We start from the raw sequence: 25,677 nt of genomic DNA on the forward strand, positions 1-25,677 counted from the left end.
ACAAAATATCAAAAATGTTCTGTGACAAAAAAAATTATTAAATAAAACATGCATGAAATATACAAAAGCAGCCGTGTTGAATTGTGAAATGTGTGGCAGGTCCATATTCCTATATGGGTAATTTTTGATAAATCCCTGGATTAATAAATAAAAATACATTTCTTTCAAATATTCAGCAGATCTTTTTAGACCCATGTTGTGCATTAGTGACACAAAAACGATTTTTATTCCAAAAATACGAAAGGAAAAATTTAAATAAGGATTTGTAATGATCTAAAACAAGTTAATTGAGGAATACCTGGAATACTGAATGATGAAATTAATTTCTTGCAAAGATATAGAAAATGAAAACTCAGTCGGGCCTATTTAGACCCATGTTGTGCATCAGAGGGTTAAAATTCAGGGTCGAAATATCTACATAGTCAGACATATTTATGTCTAAATTACACCAATCAAATGATTTTTAAAAGTTTGTTCAGATCATGAAATAGGTGTCCTCTTTTTGCAGTGTGTGAACTACAAGCTGGTTTAGGGTGTATCTCAGTCTTTGAATTGAGATGCACGTTCAACAGAAAAGGTGTACTGATCATTACAGTCTGTGTTGTCAAAAGAGAAGTCCCACATGAAGATGATTATTCTCCCCTGCAAACCTTCATCTTGTCAGTCCGTCATAGACAGGCAGTAGAACTGATGACTCCAGACCATTACCCTGTGAATGAGAGATGGCAGGTCTAGTTAGTTTGGAAAGGGTATTCGGTAGTATGTTAATCATTCTCGTGACAGAGTACTGGCAAGAACCCATCAAAAGCCTCAGTGTCAGGTCCTCAGGACGAATGATGGATCGCCCCTCTCTGAGCTTCCAGAGGAGTGATCAGCAGCCTCCTCTGGCTTTACAATAATGAGGACAGGAAGCCCAGTTTGAAAAAGAAGTGCTACGTCAAGAAGTGGAGTGGGTTCCTCAGCCTTGAATAAGAAAAAGAGAGGTCACGATTGATCAGCAGCTTTATTGATCATTGCTCCCACTGCTCTCCCAATCTGGAGGTGTGAGCGGGGCAGCTGAGGCGTCGCACCAACGCCAAACCCCAGGTACTGTGCCCACTTTGCATTATTCCTCTAACAGGAGGATTAGGAACGCTCTTTAGCATGCAAAAATAAGTTACAGCTTTCTCTATACATGTAGGCTAAAGACTCAAACACATGCCAATACTTCTCAGTGACAGTGACAAATGGTTTGTATATTTGTATGCGGGAGACTCCCGGAATGTCTGCTGATTGCGAGGGGATTAATGAAGATGCCGAAGACAAAACGCTGCAAGGTTTGGCTGCATTTCACGTGTAAAATTACGTGCCGATTGTCTGAAGCCCATGTAGAATCACACCAATCCATTGACTGATAGCGCATCGCCGCCTTGACGCTCTTACGTCGTCATATTATATTAGTGTGTATTATCTGATTTCATTGTGCGAAATGATAGAGTGGAGCTCAACTCTAGTCTACATTGATGGGTGGAGTAGTGGGAGTGGCCTGCGGAGCTGAGCATTGCAATGCACTATGGGGATTGTTGTCTACGACCCACAAGCACTAAAAAGTAATTTTCTGCTTTTTATCAGCCAAGAAGGACCCAAATTAGAAATTTATAATACTATGCCACTACATACTGTATGGTTGGAGAAAGGAGAAATGGTTATAGATTAGGAGGAAACTTTCCTAGAGTCGACTGCAAGTCAATTTACATTTCACTGTCATGTGACTTGTGACATGGGGCTGACTGCCTACACAGTGCTACAACAAATACTAACCCCTAAACCTACCCTAAACAGTGGATGTCTTATTACATACTTGTCTGAGAAAATGTTCAACAACAGAATGGACAGCGTAATATTTACTGTTGGCATTTTATTCTATTTTAATAGGCCTCCAGATGTTAGCGGAAAGAAGAAGATAAAAAAAAAAAAAACATCAATCAGCATATGTGACGGACATGGTTTATGCTATATTTGCTTCCTGCTTAGAAGGCTCAAGGAACACACTATAACCTTGAATAGGGTACTTTTTAGGGGACAGCCATTTCTAATGGTGTCTGGAACCATAGCGGACGTTATTAAGTGCACTCATTCAATCCCCCAATGCACTGCAATAACGTGTGTACAACCGATGTATGCCCAATGCCCCGAGAACACCCAGAATGCACTGTGAGAGTCTTTAAAATGAACAAATCTTTTTTCGAGTCATTTCGTTCATTTCGTTCGTTGATTGAACCAAATGACTCGAAAAAAGATTTAGATGAAAGAGTTAGAACAGGAGAGTCACGAACGCACATCACAGAAGTGAACAAGGCAAGCATTTGTGCTTGTAAAACGTAAAGTTTTTTTTTGTAATGACCGATCACTTCGCTAGATAAGACCCTTATTCATTGTCTGGTGTCGTTTACAGCCATTTGAAGCTGCACTGAAACTCTCATTTAGACCTTGAACCGTTTGGTGCCCAGTGAAGTCCATCATATGGAGAAAAATCCTGGAATGTTCTCAAAAACCTTAATTTCTCAAAAAACTTAATTTCTTTTCTACTGAAGAAAGAAAGACATGGACATCTTGGATGACATGGGGGTGAGTAAATTATCAGCAAAAGTTTTTTTTTTTTTAAAGTGAACTAGCTACTCCTTTATGTTAAACCCTGATATGTTAGAAGAACAGAGGGATCTAGAATCTTCAACTCAAAGGTCTGTGACGAATCACCTGAACTGCAACAAAGAAAACTCGGCTTGGCCATGATATGTGGTCTCAATTCATTTTCCACCTTTTCTAATGGTGGAAAACAGAGATGCCTTTCCAATTTTACCATTTACCATTTGCCCCTCTGTTTCATGTGGCCTTTTGCCCTAATCTCTCCCTCCCTCCTTAGTCCTGCCAGCATCACAGAACTCGCAGTTATTGCCGATTTCTAACTTCCCCTGGAACTAATGTGATAAAATCTAAGAAAAAGGCAAGGTAGACAAAGAGAAAGATGTAGCCCTGGGCAGGACGGCTAGCAAAGGTCTAAGCCAAGGCAACAAGTGCCTTTGGGACCTAATGGGATTTTCAGGGGCTTGCATTGATCTCCTGCATGCCCATTCACAGAGTCTTTTGGCAGCCGGACGGCACACTTCAGCCCCCCCAGCTCTCTCTGGTGCACAACCAGAGCCCCCCGTGCAAAAGCAGATCAGCCGCGCTCTGAGGTCACAGCTACAGGTGATACTAATGGACAGAGGATCCGTCATTAGTCTAAGAGCGCTGAACCACTGCATATGGTACAACTCACTGCTGTTTAGACAGATTAGACTGGAAGCATTATACACTATCATGTGTATTTTGTAGTTTTCCAGTATACAAACTCTTATGTTTAAGGCTCAAATAGCACGCGTTGCATCATGCTCTTACAACAAAAACTGGTCTTAATTTATGACAGGTGGTATCAGGTAATAATGCCATGAACTTTGATACTGTTGCCACGAAATGGACACTTTTTGACACTTAAGTTGCATGAATGTCATTCTATTAGATACAAAAGGTTAAATGGCATCTGCAAACAAATAGTCGATTTTAGTCGATATATGGCATCTGTTCTCTTAACTAACCACAAGTGTACTTCATCACATTAAATAAAATGAACATAATCCACTCATTTTTGACAACCAAAAAGTGTAATGGTGGTTCATTTATAACAGGATATCTAATATTTAACCTTATCTATTATAAATATACCTAAAAGCAATTTGATTGGAAACTTTTTTTACTGTCTGAAAGTGTTTACACTGAATTGAGCATCACTTAGTTTAAAATTTTGTTAAGAAGCAAAAATATTTGGTAACACTTTAGTTTTGTGTACAATTTTAAATATTAATAGTTGCCATGAGCATTCATATTATAGGATATTGGCTGTTTATTAGTACTTATAAAGCCCAAATCAATGCCTTATTCTGCATGACCATATTCTACATCCCTTAATCCTACCCAATACCTAATCTTAACAATTTACTAACTATTAATAAGCAACAATAATTAGGAGTTTATTGAGGCAAAAGTGGTTAATAGTGACCCAAAACTGTGTGTGACCATATATGCATATATTTTTAGGTATAGCGCAAGTGTTCAAATGAAGAGTTCAGATGCAAAAGCCTCTAAATGCCATTTGAAATTTTCTTCTTTAATGATGATTTTTGTCAAACTTGTATATTTAAGTTCAGTAATTTCACTTAAATAACAATTAATAGGTAATTATCAATGCCATTTAAGTGAAATCACTGAACTTAAATATACAAGCTTGATAAAAATGATCATTCTAGAAGAAAATTTCAAATGGCATTTAGAGGCTTTTGCATCTGAACTCTTCAAATACTTTTTATGTTATCATAGAACTGAATATGCCATGGTATTTCCGTAGTACTTAACGCATGTCCCATAAACCATTGTGGTACAACAGTCCTTTTTGGTACTTTTTATTAGTTTAACGCAAAGTGTTCTGGCTCCAATGTGGTCCTCATTCTCCAAACCGAACCCTGAAACATACTTGATTTGATGATTTGTCACTAGATAGCTTTTACACTAAAAATAGCACTTTTTTCAGTGAACATTTATTATGGTTCATTTATATGAATTCACAATTAAGTAGTAAAAGTGACTCATTCAAATCAAAGACATTATAATCACACCATTTTTGTTTATTGGTACATTTGCACAGAGCTATTACCTCACGCCAGTGTTCGTCATTGCTCTAAATGTTACCATAACAAGAGCGCGAACACTTGTTCATTCATCAGTCTTGCCACGTCTGTTGTTACAGCATGTACTGTATATAGACAAGTGGGTTCATTCTTTGCAGCGAGGGCTTCCTTTGTGTCACTGACGGCCACAGAGAGAGCTCCAGGGCTTGATCTGAGGGTGGGCAAATCTGACAGCCCACACTTTGAGTCAAGGGGGAAGGGAGCCAGTAGCTCTGTCAGGCAATCTTCAAGTGGCAAAGCTTTTCAAAGCTTTGTTATCCACTTTGGGATGCCCCCTCTGACCTCACTGTGGACATGCTTAGCCCTTCAAGGAAATGGAGAGGGATCTAGGGCGTTCTGTATTGTCGTCCGAGGGAAGCAGGGTTCAGACTCGCATGACCGCCATTCCCCAAGGAGCGGTCGGGGTGAAGACCCGGCACAAAGGTGAACCAGGGGAGTTGTCATCGGACACATGAGAGAAGCAGAGCAGCAGAAAGATTTAATGTCCACAAGGCGACCTCCTTGTTTTGCGAGGCTGTAATACACAGCGCCTATTCTCTCTTTGTTTTACTTTTCCTTGTACAACCATGCCGTCCCTCTGTATCCTTCTCACTAAAAGCAACAAAAAGAGTTTCATTGAACTGAATCTGTATTTTCAAGCTCGTGGGTCAAGGGAAAAAGAGATTCAATCGCTTTTCACAATACACAGTTCAAATCAGCTTATGTTTGTAATGCCTGTAAGATTCAGCTCTTTTTTTTTTTTAAATCTAAAAATCTAAAACTTTAGCTCTGGTTCTCTATCGCAATTCAAGTTCAAGGAACAGGTTCTGGTTTCCTGAAACTGGGAATGAGTATCTTATTTGGTTCAACTGGTGTAAATCCGAATTTGTTGTGGCAGATGCTAATGTGATAATTATCGCAATCCTGAAAATCTAACGGAAAAACAATATTAGTCTTGATTTTACCCCAGAAAATATGTGGCTCTGTCTTTGCGGTTGGAGGAAAGTCATGGTAGAAGCAGGTGTGACACACTTGTCTATTATGTGCCAAATCTGCAGCCACTGATTCCCGACATCATCCGCACCTATTTCCAAATCTTAAAAAGCCAAACCAAATCCAACTTTGTGGTTCATTGAAAAGAAAGGCGAAGTGTAAAAGTTGTGCTCCATCTCCTTTGATTTAACCCTTGCTTTGAGATACTGCCCAGTCTGGGTTCATCCCTGGCACGCCAATAGCTACACACAAAATGCAATTAAAAGAAGCTGCCTTCTCATTCTCTGTTCCAGACACTTTCACTCAGAGCTTAATCCATCCCCCAGCTTTAAGACCCTTATGTGATCTGGGACACACGGTTCCCATTCACACCGCTTCATCCTGCTCTTTTGTGTTCTTAATCGTTCCTCAGTATTAAGCAGCCTTGGCAGCCCAATCCCCTTACTAACACACAGCCTTGGCGCTTTGTTAGGTCCCAGGCACATCACCCCCCATCCTCTGAGCTGCGTGCTGCCCCTCTCCTGCCTGAGAGGCCCTCCTTCACGACGCCCGGCTTATCCCATGTTGCTTCACGTGCCAGTTGTGTACCCGCAGACACGGAGAAAGGGGCCTTAACAGACAAATGGTGAAATCTTCTCTATCACTGTGGTCTCATGCACTCACAAATATGCAAAATGTGGCACCTGAGTGCCAGGTAGACTTTATTTTTAAGGTGATGTTGTTATACATTACTTAATCAAACATTTGAAATAAATTAACAACATGTACTTAATACAGAGATACGTTTAGGGTTTGGTTTAGGGTTAGTTACTTGTAGTTATGTATCATTTATTACTGTAGTAGTAACGTGTAATACGTCACCTTAAAATAAAGTGCTACTGCCATGTTTATATCTGTACATGTCTGTTCTGTTCTTCGCATCTGCAATCCTTAAATGAAACTTTATGTGACAACTGAAGAATTGTTGTAAATATTGTGAAAATATTTTAAAAAATCGTGCACACTGAATGTTGTGACTGCTGATGACATTTTGTTAATTTTGTTCAAGTAATTTATTCCTGTCATAGCAAAGCTGAATTTTCAGAAGCCTTTGCTCCTGATTTCATACTTCAGAAATCATTCTAATATATCTAATATGGAATATTTTTTGTGGAAACCTTGATACGTTTTGGTTTCAAAATTTCATAAATAGAAAGTTCAAATGAACAATATTTTTTTGAAATAGCAATATTTGGTAACGCTTTAGATTACAGCCTGGAAAGTTCTGCGTAATTAAAGTGATTTTACAGTGTAACTTTCGGTAATTATAGTGTACCTATAGGCTAACATACTTACAATATAAGTACAAGGGAACAATATTTTAAATTTGGGGAGGTAACAACCAGGAGACTTAAAAAAAATATATTTATACTGTAAGTATTATAACTAAGGGGGTACTTATTCTACTATATATGATATAAAAAAATCGTACATTTGGGAGCAATTTAGCGAGAATATACACTGCATACCTTTTTGAAGTAATGCTGAACCAGTACGTTCTGTATAGGCTTTTTAAAAATTACAGGGTAAATATCTATGCATTTATAATCTTTTTAACAAAAGTGCACTGAAAATGAAAACTATTGCTACTTTTGCTTAAATATTGGGGAAAGATACTATTGTTTCATGTAGTGGTGCTTGTTACCCTCTTGTTTCATGTAGACACTGGGTAAGTGTGACATTTTGGGCTGTAAATTAAAGTGGTTCTTGTTACCCTCTTGTTCCATGAAGTTATTGGGTTCGTACAATAAAAATGCTCACACACAATCTTATACTCGTAAAACCTTTATTTATTATACAAGCACCACTTACACCCTGTAACCACAACCAGAAGTATTTCCCAGTATATTTTTTTAAAAATTGAAATAGTCTTAGCTTTTCTTGCCTTGAAACATGTTAGCCCAAAAATAATTTGCAAAAAAAAAAAAAAATTATAAATGTATAGATGTACCCTGTCATTTTTAAAAAGCCTATACAGTATTGATACACAATTACTACAAAAAGGCATGCAGTGCTCACTAAATTGTAAGATTGTTGCATCTTAATAGTAGAAAAAGTACCCCTTAGTTCTATAAAACTTAGAGTATAAATATGTTTTTAATTCTTCATGGTTGTTACCCCTTTATTCCCCAAACTTTACATATTGCTCTCTTATATTTACAGGTAAGTAATTTATAGGTACACTATAATTACAGAAAGTTACACTGTAAATTCCTCTTAATTACAGTACACAGTACTTTCCGGGCTGTAATCTATTATAAGAGCCTTTACTGTCACTTTTGATTTGAAAAGAATTTATTTATCTTACTGAGATAGTAAGTATTTGAAAGTATACATAATTCAGTCAAACAGAACAACATTAAATGGTTTATAACCAAATGATTCTGTTAGCAATTAAAACTTGACTTTCTATTTGAATGACTATAAAACTGTCATAAAAAAGAAAACAAAATAGATTTGTTGTCTGTGCATTTTGCAAGAAACTCTGTACTGACAAACTTGTAGATGACGCTTGCTTCAAAATATTTGGATTACACAATATAGTGATGAGTTTGTTCGGTACATAACACATTCAGATATCAGTAAATCATTGTTTTCTTCCTTTATCTTGAAAGTTTTACCATGCAACACAATAGATATGATTTTTAGGGTCTGACTTCATTTCAAAGCACCATTAACTTCAGTGAGCAAGAAAAACAGTATAGAAGATTGTAAAACCATTAAAAGAATATTTTCCCCTCTCTCTTTGTTTTTATTTCCCTGTGTCTCTCTCCAAGTGCTCCTCCACACAACTCTCAGCCACACAAACAAATGCAAATCAGTCTGAAAACTTTACATAATGTAACTCGGAGCCCTATTTTAGCACTGGCTTGAATGGCTCTTAAAGGGGGCCTAATTAATCTAAGTATAGAGGCAATGGGCCCTCTTGGAATTTTTTTCCTTCTTTCTCTGTGCAGAAAGAAAGAATAGGATCAGGCCTCCCCTTTCTGTCCAGAGAGGAGTCCGCCTCATTCAGCCATTTATGTTAACATTACTGAATGTTATACCCCGTGGGCGAGCAGAATCAATCACTCCAACTCTGTCCTCGTTCCTTTTTAACTGTTGTAAAATGTGCAGTGGTGCAAAGGCGTCCAAAGATATATAGCAATATTCGCAGTTGTTTTTGGCCTGCACGTTTTAAGTGGCTAAGAAAGCCTGGTGCTAGAGTTGTCAGGTGCTGGGGTGACCGGAGAGAACAATGGGAGAAGAGAAGCAGAAGGCTCGAGATGAATGCTTTTGGTAAATCAGTAATAGAGCTAAAGGGCATAGCCTGTGGGGAATTTGCTGGCTTATAAAAGAGCTTTAAGAGGCCTTCATTCATATGGACCCAAAGAGATTTGAATTGCCCCCTTCACAATCACTTGAAAGGCAGAGCTCAGGGTGTTCCGAAACAAAGTGGAAATCACGCTGCCTTTCAATGGCTCTAATAAGCTTTTAACTATTTTACATTATGGCGTTACCCTCTTCATCTCCTCTCCACGAGGCATTGTTTTGCCATGTAGCAGGCCAACTTAAATGTGTGATTTATATTTTTCTTCACGGTGTATTTAAAAAAAAAAAAAAAAAAAATGCAGAAGCCAGACGCACAGCTTAGATGAATGGGCTTGATTCAGCTTTATTTTATAAGGTAGAAAATGGGCTTCATTATTTAACCGACTGCTGGGCCATTGGTGGAAAAAAAAAAAAAAGTATACAAGAGACTCCAGTTTTCTAGACATCATGAATTGTTTTCGTGACATTTTACTTCATGAGCTACAAGAGCTGTGATATCTGCAGGCCTTTCCGATCAAAAGAAAAATCTTTGGTCAAATTTGGACACTCTGCCGATGTCAAGCGGTTTTCTAAAGGCCATGAGTCACAGACAGCATCTCTGTTGCCATGGTAGTTTTTATTGCCCTGGAAATTGCTCCTCTCCACAGTCTGCAGGGGTCATGGGTTCAGCTGTAGCCTGGCTGCACCTTCAACTTCTGCACACCGAGGCAGGGGATGATGGGAGGAGATGCGAGGGAGCCGGAGAGACGCACAGCCAGAGCCCTCGCCCTCTGGATGACACTCTGAATTTTGGGGATCCCTCGGCTGTGTGGACATTAAGAATTTCATGGTAATTGTTGAAGACAAGGAGGAGGGCTTGACCTCCACTGGCCCTGATTGAGTTCTCATAAAAAAGCCCATAGCCTGGCCCCATTGATGCCCTAGACAGTAAAGAAACCATTGGTCTTCTGAGAGCAGTCATGAAGTTGTACCAAAAACCCTTTTACAGTTTTATATCAACTCTTGCCTTTATTTAAAGATTTTTCTGTATATTTATGAATGTTTATGCATATCTATATTTGTCTCATGTAAAGCACTTTTTTACTTACCACAAATAATGTGATGATTGTAGATTTGCACACTATCATTAGACACCACTGTAATTTGATTATATCAAGCCTTCTGATTTTATTAATTTGCTGCGTTGAAAAAACCCTTCTTGGATAGTATCATACGGTCATCAATATTCAACATCTCTTGGGACCGCTTGTATTCTCTCTATTAAGATCTCACCACGCTAATTTGAACATTTCAGACATGTGGTTTACTGTATTTTGCCAGTTAATTTCAAAACCATGATTAAAATGATGAAACCATGATTAAAACTTAATGAGTATCGGGCTAAATTTAGCTATAGGCAAGCAATTCATATTTCATGCTTTTGTTTTCGTTGTTAGGTTACAAAACGTTTTTTTTTTTTTTTTTTTTTTCATTAGTTAGTTCCCATGATCTTCACTTTAGAATACAGATCCTAATAATTAGTAATTCCCATAGAAGTATGTAACACTTGAGTCATTACTAGTTTGTTACCATGATTCTTACATTAACGAAAAAGCTGATAAAGTGTAGAATCTTATGATCACTCACAAGATATGCAAACAAACACACACACACACACACACACACGCACACACACACACACATATTTTGGGGAGGTAGGGTAAATAATAAAGTATCATGGTATTTGGGTGGCTGAAGACTCAATATGTCCCAGTACTCATGATCAATGTCTCAGTGATTCAATGCCATAGTCCAGAGGAATGCCAGAAAATTGGCCACATTGACAACTGCATTTAAAAATTCATTTCTTTAAAATTATTCAGTTGATAAATAGACAGCATAGGCAAATTATTAACAGCTTTTCCAAATCATAAGTCTGATATGCTATTACATATTGATAATGTAAACAACTTTATGTATTCGTTTACAGTAGCAGTTAAAATGTTAATGTAGAGCATTTGTCCTGCATTGGATATTGATTAGTTTTGTATCAATTATAAACTTTTTCAGTAGTTCTCTGGGAAGCACCAGAAATATAGGAGTTTTTGATCAGTTAATAGTGAAGTACCACTATGAAGAACCGGGGTGGTGATGGCTCAGTGGATAAGACACATGCCTTTGGTGTGAGAGACCCAGGTTCAAATCCTCTGTGAGACACCAATGTGTCCCCGACCAAGACCCTAAGTTGCTCCAGAGTTGTGCGACCTCTGACATATATAGCAATTGTAAGTCGCTTTGGATAAAAGCATCAGCTAAATGAATAAATGTAAAATGTAAAGTACCACTTTATTTGTGTGCTAATAGTTCGTTAGTGTCTTGCTAGTATATAATAGTTTCTAGATTTTTAATATTGTGTTACTCATTGGTTCTTGTGTAGTTATTCTACACAAGAACCAATGAGTTGAACAAAGGAACCGTATTCTAAAGTGTAACCGCCTAAGCAAGTCAAGTTCTTATTAAAGACTATACCCTTGAATTTGAATACTTTCCAACTGGTATTTTAATTACCAATGTTAAATACGTGCTTAAATGGCATTAGTCACAACTGACAAGTGATATGATCAAAAAAGCCTGTTGCCACCAAATTGATTCATTGGATGGTTATCTGTAATTCCAGGTCACCAGAGAGCAGAGTGAGACATCAGTCTTACCGTGGCATTGCGTTGGTGCAGGTGCAGGGTCACGGAGAGATGGAAGACGGGGGAAGAGGTTATCTCGAGAAAGGAAAAATCACATCTGTTTATCCAAAGCTGAGGCTTGGATTGAATTTCCCTGATTTTTATCTGGAGTCTCAGAGGAGCTGCCTCACCAGTGGGAGTGGGGTGAAAAAGCCATCTATTTAGCAGAATATCATAGTTTGCGGTCAAGCAGCTGCATGGCTTCTCTTTTGATTGACACTTTCCTGCCGCCGTGGGCCTGGGGGGCATGGGTCGTTTCTCCTTGCCCTTGAGGAAGATAGAGGGGGCAGGTGAGGCGCAGGTGACAGTGCGTGGCGATTCTGGTGAGAGCTGCTCCTCCTTTACCGGTGGTTCTGCTCTCATAGGCACTCCAGTCTAATCAGACAGCACTTAACTCAGTCTACAGCACTCGTAACCTGCTGCCCTCCACTTTAAAGCCACTTTGAGATGCATCCGTTTCAAGCACAGTGCTAGTGTATTGGCAAGAGGACATATTATGATAAGATCATGTGACTGATCAACCCGGTCTCACCCCAAGACGTCATATAACTTACGTTTTGGGACGTCTTTTGACCATACGTCAATATTCGCCTTTTTAGGGCCCCCTTAAACGCCGGTAGATGAGGTTATGGGATCCTAACTCTACCCCATACCTAAACCTAACCCTAAACCTAACCCGTCACCTAACTGACGTTAAAGGTAAAGCGTCAGTTGTATGACGGCCCGGGATCGCCATCTACCGACGTTTAAGGGGGCCCTAAAAAGGCTGATATTGACGTATGGTCAAAATACGTCCCAAAACGTCAGTTATATGACTTTTTGGGATGAGACTGTGTTAGACTGATAGCTAAATGAGACCATTATTGTCGTTTCAAGTTAATGGAAATGTGTGATCGAGCAATGTCATGGGATTATACGCTGCCTTTCCAGATCTTACCAAAAGAAATATATTATTTTGAAATAATTTTATCATTTTGTTCAGCAAGGATACATTAAATTGATCAAAGGTGACAGTAAAGACATATATAATGTTACAAAATGATGTTCTTTTGAACGTTATATTCATTAGTTTCCCCAAAAATATTAAGAAGCACAACTGTTTTTTTTTTAACATGGATTGTAATAAGAGCTGTTTCTTTAAAGGCAAATCAGTGTATTAGATTGATTTCTGAAGGATCATGTGACACTGAGGACTGGAGTAATGATGCTGAAAATGTAGCTTTACCATCACAGGAATAAATGTAATTTTTAAAGTATATTAAAACAGAAAACTGTTATTTAAATTGTAATATTATTTAAGAATATTTCTGTATTTTAACCAAATAATTGCAGCCTTGATGAGCATAAGATGTTAAACATTTATAAAGGTTAAAGTTGAGTGCAACAGTTTATTTTGTTTTAATTTCCCACTTAAATCCTGCTCTGTATAAGCTGCTGCCATTTCAACTTAAATTACATTAAACTGAATTAAAAAAGCTTAAAATTCCTTAACTTATTTTGAAATTAGTTAAAGCAATATAAAACATATTTGTCATCATAACTAAATCCAATAACAATTTTTTTGACAGTGTGGAAATGATCAGAATGTTTCGATCATTTTTTAAAAGAAATTTTATATTGTTAAATAAAGAAAAAAAATTGATTCTACACTATTTCACCTACAGTATCAAACATACATTTGTAACCATGTGAACTCTTTTGTACAGATGATCAGATTGTCTTGCTTCCATTGAAGCTCAAGCGCTCTCGACTTTTAGACCCACACACATATAATCACATGAAATTGAGAATTGTCGAATGGTCACACACGAAAAAACTTTCACAAAGGTACAAATGAGGATGTATGCCTGCATGTGTGTTTAGAGGCGGAGGCTGAGTGTAGGTGTGTGTTGGTGGCTTTCCATTACAAATGAAGACAAGATATCTTTACATACTGCAGCCAGCCACTTGGAACCGGCAGCCCTCGGGCAAGGGCCCTCTGTGTCTTTGTCTGCCTCTCGTTCTAAAGTGGACTCCTCAAGCCTTAAACCAGAGGGATGGCCTCTTCCTCAGGTTATGGGTGACATATGCCTAATCTACCATAGAGGAACATCTGCACTCGCTGCCTCTACAGGTGTAGGTGCTTCTCAAATGACTGAACCAATGAGGCGACAACTCTGTGGCAATGCATTATGGTTTCGCTAAAGCACTGGATACACAAAATAGAATCACTTTGCATTAGTGAGTGGCCACTTAAGACATAAGAGCCCTGCTGGTTTTAAAGTTCAGGTGTATTTTTTAAATGTTTTTATTGAAGTGTTTGTAACTTGAACAATGAAGTAATTTGGATTAGTGTTTGTTGTTATAGTTAAAATAAAATGAAATGTATTCCTGTGATGTCAAAGCTGAGTTTTAGCATCATTGCGCATCCTTTAGAAATTATTTATTTGATGCTCAAAGAAACATTTCTTATTAATATAATCAATTTTCAAACCAGTTGGCTGCTTAATATTTTTGTGTAAATCACGACAATTTTTTTCTGGATTTTTTAAATCAATAGAAAGTTCAAAAGCACAGCACTTATTTAAAAACTTGTTTGAAATGTTTAACATAAACGCACACCTCTGGTCTTTAGTGACTCGGGACATCATTTACTATTACTGTAAAGTTAGACATCAACCTTCCTATTATTTCTCAATCAGTTAATACAGTTTTTTCTCAGTCGCTTTGGTGCATTTCTCACTTAAATTTACATTTGCACGACAGTTGGTTTAACCTCCACAACATTTAGCCATTTGTACACATCATAGTTGCAATTCCTCATTGCATTGCAAAGAGCATATGCGGTAAAAATGTGAAACACATATTCAGTGTCTTGTTCAGTTACCTCACTAAATACAGTAAGGTGTAACTTTACTGTAGTTTTCAAATGGCTGTGCAAATATAGAGCTGTCTTGAGCATTTTCAGGTAGTTTCACCAAGACCCGATTTTTTTTTGCATTGGAAAACTTACAGAGTCATAATGAAAACATGACAAAGCCATTTGACTATCTTGTTCATAAACAATGGTGTCAGGACTTTTCATCTTGATGACACTGAACACTTTTGTTGACATGAAAACTTGCTTTTGAGGAATGAGCCATCCATTTTGAGGAAAAGTAACATGCTTTTGCAGGTTATCAACTAGGTTTTGCACTTTGTTCTAATTGTTTTGAGAATTGCATTCTGTTGTACAATTTTACAGTAAATAGCGACTGAGAAAAACTGTAATACACAGTGTAACAAAAAATTTAAATAAAATTATAAAAGAATGCCTGTGTAACTTTTTTTAATTTTTTTAATTTTTTTATTTTTTTTATTTTTGATGACTGAATAAGTGCAATTCACATTTTTTCCACAATGTGGCAATATCTGATACAATGATGAAGTGACGTTTCACTCATAGTTACTGCAGGCAGAAAACAAAAGAATAGGAAGTATCATCAGCAAAACTTGAAATGGCTCAGTGAATTACTGTAGAGAAAGAACTGAACACAATAAAATATTAGTGTCACTGTCACTTGATGGTGGATCTCATCTGATAATAGCGAAGATTTGAAGATGTTGAAAATGATAGTTTTGAGAATGTGTTTGAGATTGTGAATATTACGTAACCAGATGCTGAATGTACAGTACTGGGAAATCAGTCCTAATGAGGACAGTGATGATGATATAAAACATCTGAACACGTATAAGCTCCAAAAGTGAACAAAATATACTTTATTTTATTGTTACTCTAATATCAGGATAATTTTGGATTATCGCGACAGGTGGAGATCCTGAATATGTAATAATTATTGGCAAAACATTCATGCATGTAAGGGTCACTTTTTGTTCATTTACAGTAATGCATCCCCACTAAATAAATGTATTTATTTCAACAACAAAAAAAGGCTTTCTGACCCCAAACTTTTGAACACTAGTGTATCTTACTGTAAAATATTTTATATTACAGTATAAAGATATTCAAAAGTATTACAGTATTTCAGAATTTTATTTTACTATATCTCATTTAGAAACAATTCATTCGGCCATCTTCTTTTAAAACTATTTTGATGTACTCTAATATTTTAATCTTATATTATACACAACATAAATCCATCTTGATAGATAGACAGACAGAGACAGATAGACAGATAGACAGATAGACAGATAGACAGATAGACAGACAGATAGATAGATAGATAGATAGATAGATAGATAGATAGATAGATAGATAGATAGATAGATAGATAGATAGATAGATAGATAGATAGATAGATAGATAGATAGATAGATAGATAGATAGATAGATAGATAGATAGATAGATAGATAGATAGATAGATTTGCTCTTCTTCTCAGTGTTTGTCAGTGTGTGTTCCTTCTGCATTTGCAAATCAAAGCTGCTGGCATTAGCATCCAAAATAAAAGCTAGTGTTGATTTGAGGAAAGGTTTGTATGCTTTAGGCTAAATTCCCCATTATGATACATCCACGAGAAAACACCTCTTGCTCCTAGCAAAACACTAAAACACTAATGGACTCATTTCCACCTTCATAAAGTCCTGGGGAAAGCACAAAGAGAGGACGCTCAGGGTGTATGGGAGCAAAACAGGATGAGTCCAGCAGCCTGTGGCAGAATACAGTTAGTTGGATTGAATCCTCAGAAGGGCCAAGAGGTCCTTTGACTTTTGACATTCCTGGCACTCGCTGGTTCCTCTCCACGGACAAGTGAATACAAAACAAAGGTTGAACTGTCGTAAAACCGACTGTAGGAGGATTCAGAGGGAGGGTCTTGAGAAGTGGGACTTTAGTTCTAACAGACAAAGAATATAAAGTGGGTTTACAAATTGAGAACAATGTTCAGGAATTTACAGTGTGATCAATACTAGCCCATTGTATGAAAGCAGCGACCGAAAGTGTGTAGCCAAAGTGCTTTAACTGGAATTTGGTCACATTAAATCTGTTGATAAGAGATTGGCTCAAAATCACTTACAACTCTTAAACATGACACGCACTGTAAAATCAGATCAATTTTTTAAGGAGAATTCCAGATTCTTAAATGCTTTTAGGAATAGATGGCTAGTAAAGGACCGACACCTGTCTCCCCAATCAGACTTAAAATAATCCTCTATTTTCCCAACAATCCATTAGCTTCCCTAATGATCCTGCACTGCTGTTGTCATTGACTCTTAGGTCCACCAGAGCTCAAGGTGTGAAGGTTTCTGTTTAGGTGCTAAAGGGAAGGATTGCACTGATCTAAAGGTGAGTTTTGCAGAGGGCAGGACCATCCAATTTTCAGCACTCATCTGTTAATCTCTGTTTAGGATAAGGCCCCAAACAGAATTAGTCACAGATCTCCAGGGATCAGGAGAGAAGCCTTACACAACCCAAAACAAGCAATGAGGGTCGGCTGAGGTTTCTGCTACCCCTAAAGCTCAGGCTTATCGGACACTGCTCATATAAGACTAGCGTGAATCAAAATGAGACAAATTCAATCTAACAAAGAAAACATCTTTTATGAAGATAAACATTTGATCAAACTTTGATAAATTTCTTTTCAAACTTTTGATAATTTTCAAACTTTTGATAATTTTCTAACTCACCCCCATCATGCCCATGTCATCCAAGATGTCCATGTCATTCTTTCTTCAGTCGAAAAGAAATTTTGAAAAGAAAGGTTTTTGATGAAAGCGTTCCAGCATTTTTCTCCATACAATGCACTTCAGTGGGAACCAAACGGTTCAAGGTCCAAAAGACACTTTCAGTAAACTGCAAACTGTTCAAAGGGCTTTAAACGATTCCAGACAATGAATAAGGGTCTTATCAAGCGAAACAATCGCTCATTTACGGAAAAAAAATCAATAATTAAATAACAAAGTTTAAGTTTTATAAGCTGAAATGTTCGCCTTGCTCTTTACAGTGACGCACGTTTGTGACTCTCCTGTTCAAAATGAACGAATATTTTTGGTTCGAGTAATTTGGTTCATTCAACGAACGAAACGATTGAATTGACTCGGAAAAAGATTTGTTCATGTTGATGAACGAGTTCGAACAGGACAGAGCAAGGCGACCATTTGAGCTTATAAAACTGAAATAAATAACTTTGTTATTTATTTATTAAATGAGTGATCATTTCGCTTGATAAGACCCTTATTTATCGTCTATCGTTTAAAGCCCTTTGAACAGTTTGCAGTTTGTGCTGAAAGTGTCAAAGTCAACAGTGATTGCAAGGTGTTTGGTTTTATTTATTTGACATAATCTAATTAATGACTAGTCTATCTTGGGCTATTAGACGTCTAATAAATTTTTACTGACATCACAAATGTTGCCTGGTTTTAGCCTATAGATGTCAGCGATGACAATTAGACGTCTTTAAAACGCAAAATTGCTTGCTGGGTGGAAGCTGCTCATTTTCTATACCTAAGCACTTACCTATAGGTTTTAATGAAAGCAAAGATGTCTGAAAGATGTACATATGGAAATACTGAATAACAACCTCATTAATTACAATAATTATTACATTAAAAAAATAACAACACAACAACATACCACTTGGTGCCTTCTGTGCCATTATGGGGGTCTAATTGTATTTTTATAGTTCAAAATAAAAGCTATAACTTACATACTCCTCAAATCTAAAAAAAAATAATGTGTCCACAAATCCCTCATTAACCAATAGACACAAAATTTCATATGATCTATTTTCATCATGCTTCATGAAATGTTCATGGTCTTTTCAGCCTTTCTTCCCTAGACTGTCTCTATAATCTTCTTCCTCTCTTTTCCACCTTCTGTTTGTCATTAACTTGCAGTTATAGTTTAATTGGTCCTTACATTGAGCTTTTTGTGCCTTCATATGACTCTCTGGGGTCTCTGGTTAAGTTTTCACTGAAGAGCCTCGTCCATCTTCTGGCCATTCTTCCTCCTTCTGCTGAATTGTGCTCTTTTCTCCACTCAGTGAAGCTTCTTCATCCTTACAGGCAAGAGAGATGCAACACGCTCAACACGTTCAAAACATCACAGCATGTTTATAGATAATTATATCAGATTCAAACTGAACCCTGTCTAAAATAAAAGCATTGAGGGGGTGTTTAAAGTCAAAGCAATAAACATTAATGATTAACATGCAATGAATGCAAAACAAAAAACTGTATACAAACCTAATAAATCTGTGCAGTTCCTTTCTTCTTTCTTCACTAGAAACATGAAAACTTGCAATAAAGAACAAATTCTGAAAGATTTTTTTTTTTATTGCTAACAGGGAACAATCTCAGAACTTTTGCTAACGTGTCTGGCAAGGTTATTGTGTCCATTATATATCATGGCCATGAATTAGGAATTTGTTCTCTCATTTTAGTTAAACGTGGCCACAATTTGCTTATTTGTTCACTTGTTTTAATTAAATTTTGACCTTGAATTAAGAATTTGTTCCCACTATTTATTAATTCATTCCCTCGTGTTAAGACGTTTTGGCATGTTGAACTTATTCCTTCCCTCAAACTAAATCAAGGGAAAAAATGATTACAACATGACCACAATTTAATCAACCGAGTGCATAAATTATTATATTGTGCACATAATTTACTTTAAACGAGGGAATGAATTGGTAAATTATGCTTACATGTTGGTAAGATCTTTTTTTGTCCTAATTTGAGGCCACAATATACACATTTTTTCTTTCATGTAATTTGCAGTGCCCCATATGCATCATTCATTAATCATCTTTTTTTTTTTTTTTCTGAAACGTTTTATTTGGATGGTTTAATATTTTTTAAATGTTTCAGGTGAAAAGTAATGTTCCCATAATGTTTGCAAATGATTAAATTGAATATTCCATTAACTTTCACATATGTAAAATAATAATAATATTAAATTAAATTAAATTAAATTAAATTAAATTAAATTAAATTAAATTAAATTAAATTAAATTAAATTAAATTAAATTAAATTAAATTAAATTAAATTAAATTAAATTAAATTAAATTAAATTAAATTAAATTAACACTGTGTGTTTTGGACATTCAGAGTATGTTCAGAAATAACGTTTTTATAACTTAATTTTGGAGAATTTTGTTGGACTAACATGCCTTTTTATGTAGATTCACAGTTGTTCAATTCCTAATATATGTGATTTAAAAAACACAGTATACTGGACAAAAGGTAATTCTATTTTTTACAGTGTGGCAACGTTTTCAAAATATTATACTTTGTTCAAAAAACATAAATTTGTTAGCTGGGAATGCATTATTATCAGCAGAATTTCTCAGCTTCTAATTAACCAGACATGAAAACCAATAGAAATCCAATAGAATAACATATTTGTTTTACTGTCTTACACTCCATATGTGATGGAATCTGTTGAAAATGTGTATCCGGGAAAGTTTTGATTTTTCTCATTACATTCCCCTATATTCTTTCCATCACTTTTCACTGAAGTGATATTTTTGACAAAAGTGAGGTCAAGTATATGTACCTCCCAAGGCACAATGTGTATACCTCTGAAGGCGTGCGATATGTAGCTGTGTGCAAATGGCTGTACAAACATGAAGGCTGTTTTGATGTTTTTGTGCTCGTTGACATGTGAGGCCATCTCCTTGGGAGGTGAGGGGTCTCCTGCCCTTGAGTGACCTGTGACCTTCTGCACTGATACAGGCTTTCAGCCCTAAGGGAAGGGGGAGAGCTCTCATCTGTAAGACTCAGTTGCTGGCTTTTCTTTTATCCTTGATATATTCTTTTAGTTCAGATAATGGGAAATATTCATACAAAGACTAAATATAAACCATCAATTAACCAACAAAGAAATGTAAATCCACGATAACCCATTTTAGACTATCTTTTATTGTTTCTGTATTGCATGTTGAAATTTTGAATTCCAGAAGATTGCCACTTGCTAATAATATGCACATGTGTTGTTGGACTACATTTAAAAAAGTGCTGCCTTAAATTTTGAAGTATATCAACTTGGATGTTTAAGTTATTTCAACTTAAATTAGGCCAACATTAAACTGTCTAAAAAAAATGAGTTGAATCTTGTATAACATAAAAAAGTTGAAAATTGCTGAACTTATTCTGATTTAAAGTAATGTAAAACATGTTAAACAATATAATAAATAGCAGATAGCAGGTGCATTTCAGTTTGAAGCTTATTGCTTATGCCTCTGTGATTGAGAACAAAGAGATAGTCATAATGTCAATGAAGACATTTTTTGTGTGTGTGTGGGTGTGTGGGTTTGGTGGGGGGGGGGGGGGGGGATCCTGTACTTTGAAGTCCATTTCAGATTTATACTTTTTGAATGTGCCACACGACTCATCAGTGTTTGATGTGCACTGAAGGTCTGTAAAATGAACTTCTTGAGAGGGTGATAAACATCATGCCTGTGCCCCCTTTTCTCGTTTCAGCTGGCATGCGCCCTTCCCTAAGGCTTTCAGCACGCGCTATTATACTTTTCTATCCCCGACACGTGCAGATACAAGAGCCTTGGCTGGACCTCATGCGGAACTCCCAAATAGAGGATTTAACCTGAACCCCTTCAGAAATCAACTGATCCACAATGCACAACGTGCACAGAATAAAAACGTTCATGAAGCCATATGCATTTCCTCCAAAAAGTTAGTGTAGACTACATAAGGTCCAAACTATATTCGATTGTTTATATTCATTCTATTCAATATTTTTTTCTCCCTCATTTGTGGCAAATAAGTTTTATAGAATGTATAGGCTTAGGCTAACTGAACGCGCAGATTAGCCTGTAAATTGCATTTTATTAATGTATGCATTGTAAAAAGGTTTTAAAAATAATGTAAAAAGACTAGATACAGGCCTGCTAATTAGTTTTTATTTTTTTATCTTATATACTACTGTAAAAACGATCATGTAAACACAATGAACTGTATGCAAACTTATTTTAGAAGAGAATAATAATTTTACGCGGTAAAAAGTTGAGCCATTTTTTTACTACCTTATAATTCGGGCATTTATTTCGATTTTATTATAAAAGTCAGATTATTTTTGTTTAGTGTTTATAGAGTTGTCATTACATTATTATGGGCTTTGGCGCGTGAGGCCAAATTTGGTGAATTGCATCCACCTGTCTTATTAATTCATTTAAAAAACAAAACTCAGATAAATTGGTAGATTTCACGGAATATATGCTGTAGATCTCATGCCACCTCGTGCATTTTTAACAATAAAGATTTGCATTTTTTTTTATTATTATTCAAGCTTTTATCTTTGAGATCATAATGATTAGAACTCACGTTACGTTTCGACACAATCGAGTGCAATCGTGTATAAAATGTGCATTGGTTGACAGATTAGATGACGCGCACGATCTCGATCTATATCCATGCACCTGCTGCATAACCGTTATTTTATGCGCTGTGACCCAGTGTGACGCTTCAATGGCTGCACTCATTACAATGATGCCCATTATGTTGCCAGACATTTCTATGAGTTGTTTATGGTCTATATTAGCGTCACATTATGAAGAAAACAAGCAAGCACATATATTTTGTAGAAAACGTTATATTTATTCGTACAAACACATGTTTGCACCAGATTTAAATTTTGAGGTAAATACATAATAGAATAAATCTCTTTATATACAGTAAAAATACAATAGTATACGAAAGCAAGGTTGAATAAATAAAACAAAAAAGAAAGTGATGGGAAAGCAGTCGAGAGAGCTACAGTTAACTGTAGACTAGAGAGATCAGTCAGGCAGAGGTTTCTTCAGGTCAAAATACATAATGCATAAGGCCAGATCTTTGTCTTGTCCTTTCAGTCTATTGTCCCAGCGTTGAAACTGAATTTTCACGCTCGTTTTTCTGCTTTATCGCTCTACAAATTGTAATATTGACTTTTCACCTTGGACTGCAAAGGCCAATCTGTCTTGGTTTAAATTATAATTTTCTCTAGCAGGGGTTAAGGTCATGCTCCAAGGAATGCAAAAAAAGTGCGAAGATATCGGGAAAAGCATCAATATCAATAACAAAACGTACAAAAAAAAAACAAAAATAAAAACATTCTCGTTTGTGAACTGTCATTAAGGCAAACAGTGAATACCTAATGTTGTCTCTGGGCTCTCGGTTCTAATAGAACTGTAACAGCAACATCCTTTGATATCACACTACATACTTCTGCAAACTCTATACAGACATGGGAATGCTTAGATCACATTAATAGATGCTTGGTACGAATTTGGTGTAGCTGTAAACTACATCGGTTTGCAAATATCCATAATCGTCCATGGCTGCGGGGCTGCTCGGGTCTGAATTGCTGTAAGATGGGGATGAAGACGACGAGGATGCGCTGGATGGCCAGGAGCAAGAGTCCCGGCCGGGGCTGGGCGCATCTCCCATGCAGCTTAGTCCGGGGAGCAGCAACGGAGGGTCTCTTGACTTGCTCTGCCGCTGGTCAGCGATTCGGATGGTCTCCGAAAGTGCCCAGATGTAGTTGTGAGCGAAGCGCAGAGTCTCGATTTTGGTCAGCTTCGTGTCGTCGGGAAAGGCAGGCAGTACGCTTCTCAACGAATCCAAGGCGTCGTTGAGGTTGTGCATTCTGTTCCTCTCGCGGTCGTTAGCTTTCATCCGGCGGTTCTTCTTCACCACGTGCACGGTGCCGTCGTTCCTCGCGCGCCCCCTGCGCCGCTTTTTCTGCTGCAGCTCGGTTGGAGACGCAGGTGGCTTGCCGCAGGAGGACGCGGGGGACGCGGGGTGGAGGCTGCTGCCCGAGTCTTCATCATCGGTGTGCGTAAAGGAGTAACAGCTTGAGGTGTCCATGTCGGAGTAGACAGTTTCCATTGTTGATAACCTGGAGATATATGTATTAAAAAAAGTTAGGAATGCACCAGTAAAAAAACAGTCGTGGAAAGTAATTCCAAATTCTCTGCGTGCAGCAACGAGGGTGTTTTGGGCTGCAAATACGCACCTTATGTGGGCTGGGAGATGGAACTGGGTGTTTGAGGTGTTGCAGAGTCCTGCAGATAGTTTGTGTTGAAGTTAAAGGCACGCGTCTGTCTTGCTCTTACCCCTCAATCAGCTCGTGTGAGCTTGTGAGCTTGGCACACGACTGGCCTCACCTACCTTATATATCCTGGTGAGACAATGGACGTGCCCTCCTCGCTTTGGAATTTTTGTGAAGGATGAATGAATGGTTTGCATCAGGTCTGCCCCGTGCCGCACGACCATCTCATTAACATAATTTATGCCCGTTGTTTGTTCGCCCTCTGAAGCGTGCCTGTAATCACCGCTGGCCAATCAGAGAGCCGGAGAGCCGCCAAGCCACGCGAGCAGAGCTGTTGCTATCTGTCCAGCATGAACCAAGCCCAATTTAACTTAAATCTCTGGAGGAAATTGAAAAGAAGAGATAACACGAAGTGGCCCGAGGCTAGAAGACAATTTTTGTATTTTGAACGCATAGCTCTTTAAAATTTTATTTGACAAACTTACACAATTGTTTTGATTTGATGCCAAATTATAAATGTGAACGTTTCAGCTCATTTTCATTCTACACATTAGCCTACCTATAGGTAAAACGTGTAAAATTATTTACCTATAGGCTATATTTTAATACTTCTATACAAACAGTTTTGTATAGGCTATTGCATATATATATATATATATATATATATATATATATATATATATATATATATATATATATATATATAGCCTATATATATATAGCCTATATATATATATATATATATATATATATATATATATATATATATATATATTGTTCATGTAGCCTATATTATGTTTTACTGAATGTTACGATGTGATGACTAAAGTTAATCAGAATTTGCCTCTTGCCAGCTGTGATAGACAAACAAAGCATAAGTGTAACACACGTGGCAATACAAAAATGGTAACTAAACATGCAACTACTGCAATGTGCATAACTGTAAAAAAAAATGATCAAAAGTTTATGACCTCTTACTTTACATTGCTTTAAAATAAGCAATTTATTTAAACTTTTTTATAAGTTATAACTACAACTAGATTCAACCAATTTTAAATGTCAGTTCAATGTAATTTAGGTTGAAAAGAAACATCCAAGTTGACTTTAGGGTATTTTAGGCAGCAACTTTTTTTAGAGTGTGAAAGAAAAAAACTAAAATTCAAATGTATTGGCAAGAGGAAATAATTAGGGAAATTAATGATTTTCCATATTCGTTCGTTTTACTAAAAAAACAATATTTTAACATTTTAGGCTATAATGTGTTGTTTTACTTTAATTCATACATTTAAATAATTAAAATATTTTTCTTATTTATATGTTGGTAAATTACAATATTTTACTGTATTTTACATTTAAATAACGTTTTAGTGTATAAGGATTTAGTGTTGCCTATATGTGACTTCTCTCCCCCCTGCCTGATGCACGCATCTTGAGTTATAACTCTCGAGGTGAAAGATGCAGTTCAATCAAACTCCTCCGCTGTGCCCAGAGCCTTAAGTTTTATTTAAAGACATCTTTATGAGACAGCCGTACAATTGTTCATTAATTATTCAATTTATTCAATTGCAAGCAACTCGCCCCTCTTTGGAAAAAAAAATGAACGGGCACTATTTAGAAATAGTTTGGGGAGAGACCTGCGGCGCCTTTCTCCGTGCGGTATTATGGCGATAGGGGCACAGTCATTTATAAATAATTACACAATGTTTAGAGTCTTGAGGCATGTATGATATATCAAAGCGATTATAAGGTGAATTGTTCCATTGTGCGCCTCTCCTCTCTCTTCTTTTCAGCTCTATACGGCTTGTCCCCCGTCCAAATTCTGCGCCTCTGAGCTTTTGTCACTCATTTTTCTCGGCCTGCGACACTCCAATAGCATTATTCTTATTCAAATAGTCCCAGCGTGAACAAAAAC

General features: G+C 36.9%; 1 protein-coding gene across 1 annotated transcript; it reads right to left on the reverse strand.

The window, feature by feature from the left end:
- Positions 1-22,414: 22,414 nt before the first annotated feature.
- neurog1 (neurogenin 1) lies at positions 22,415-23,610 on the reverse strand. The gene has a single exon (XM_039649155.2). The coding sequence runs from the start codon at positions 23,600-23,602 to the stop codon at positions 22,979-22,981; it is 624 nt and encodes a 207-aa protein (XP_039505089.1). The 5' UTR covers positions 23,603-23,610; the 3' UTR covers positions 22,415-22,978.
- Positions 23,611-25,677: the final 2,067 nt, after the last annotated feature.

This window comes from Pimephales promelas, chromosome 9 (genome assembly GCF_988280905.1).
Source record: "Pimephales promelas chromosome 9, fPimPro1.hap1.1, whole genome shotgun sequence".
Taxonomy (NCBI): Eukaryota; Metazoa; Chordata; class Actinopteri; order Cypriniformes; family Leuciscidae; genus Pimephales; species Pimephales promelas.

What these genes read in the sequence shown, in the direction of transcription:
- neurog1 (XM_039649155.2), bottom strand. Translation starts at nt 23,602, where the DNA reads ATGGAAACTGTCTACTCCGACATGGACACCTCAAGCTGTTACTCCTTT.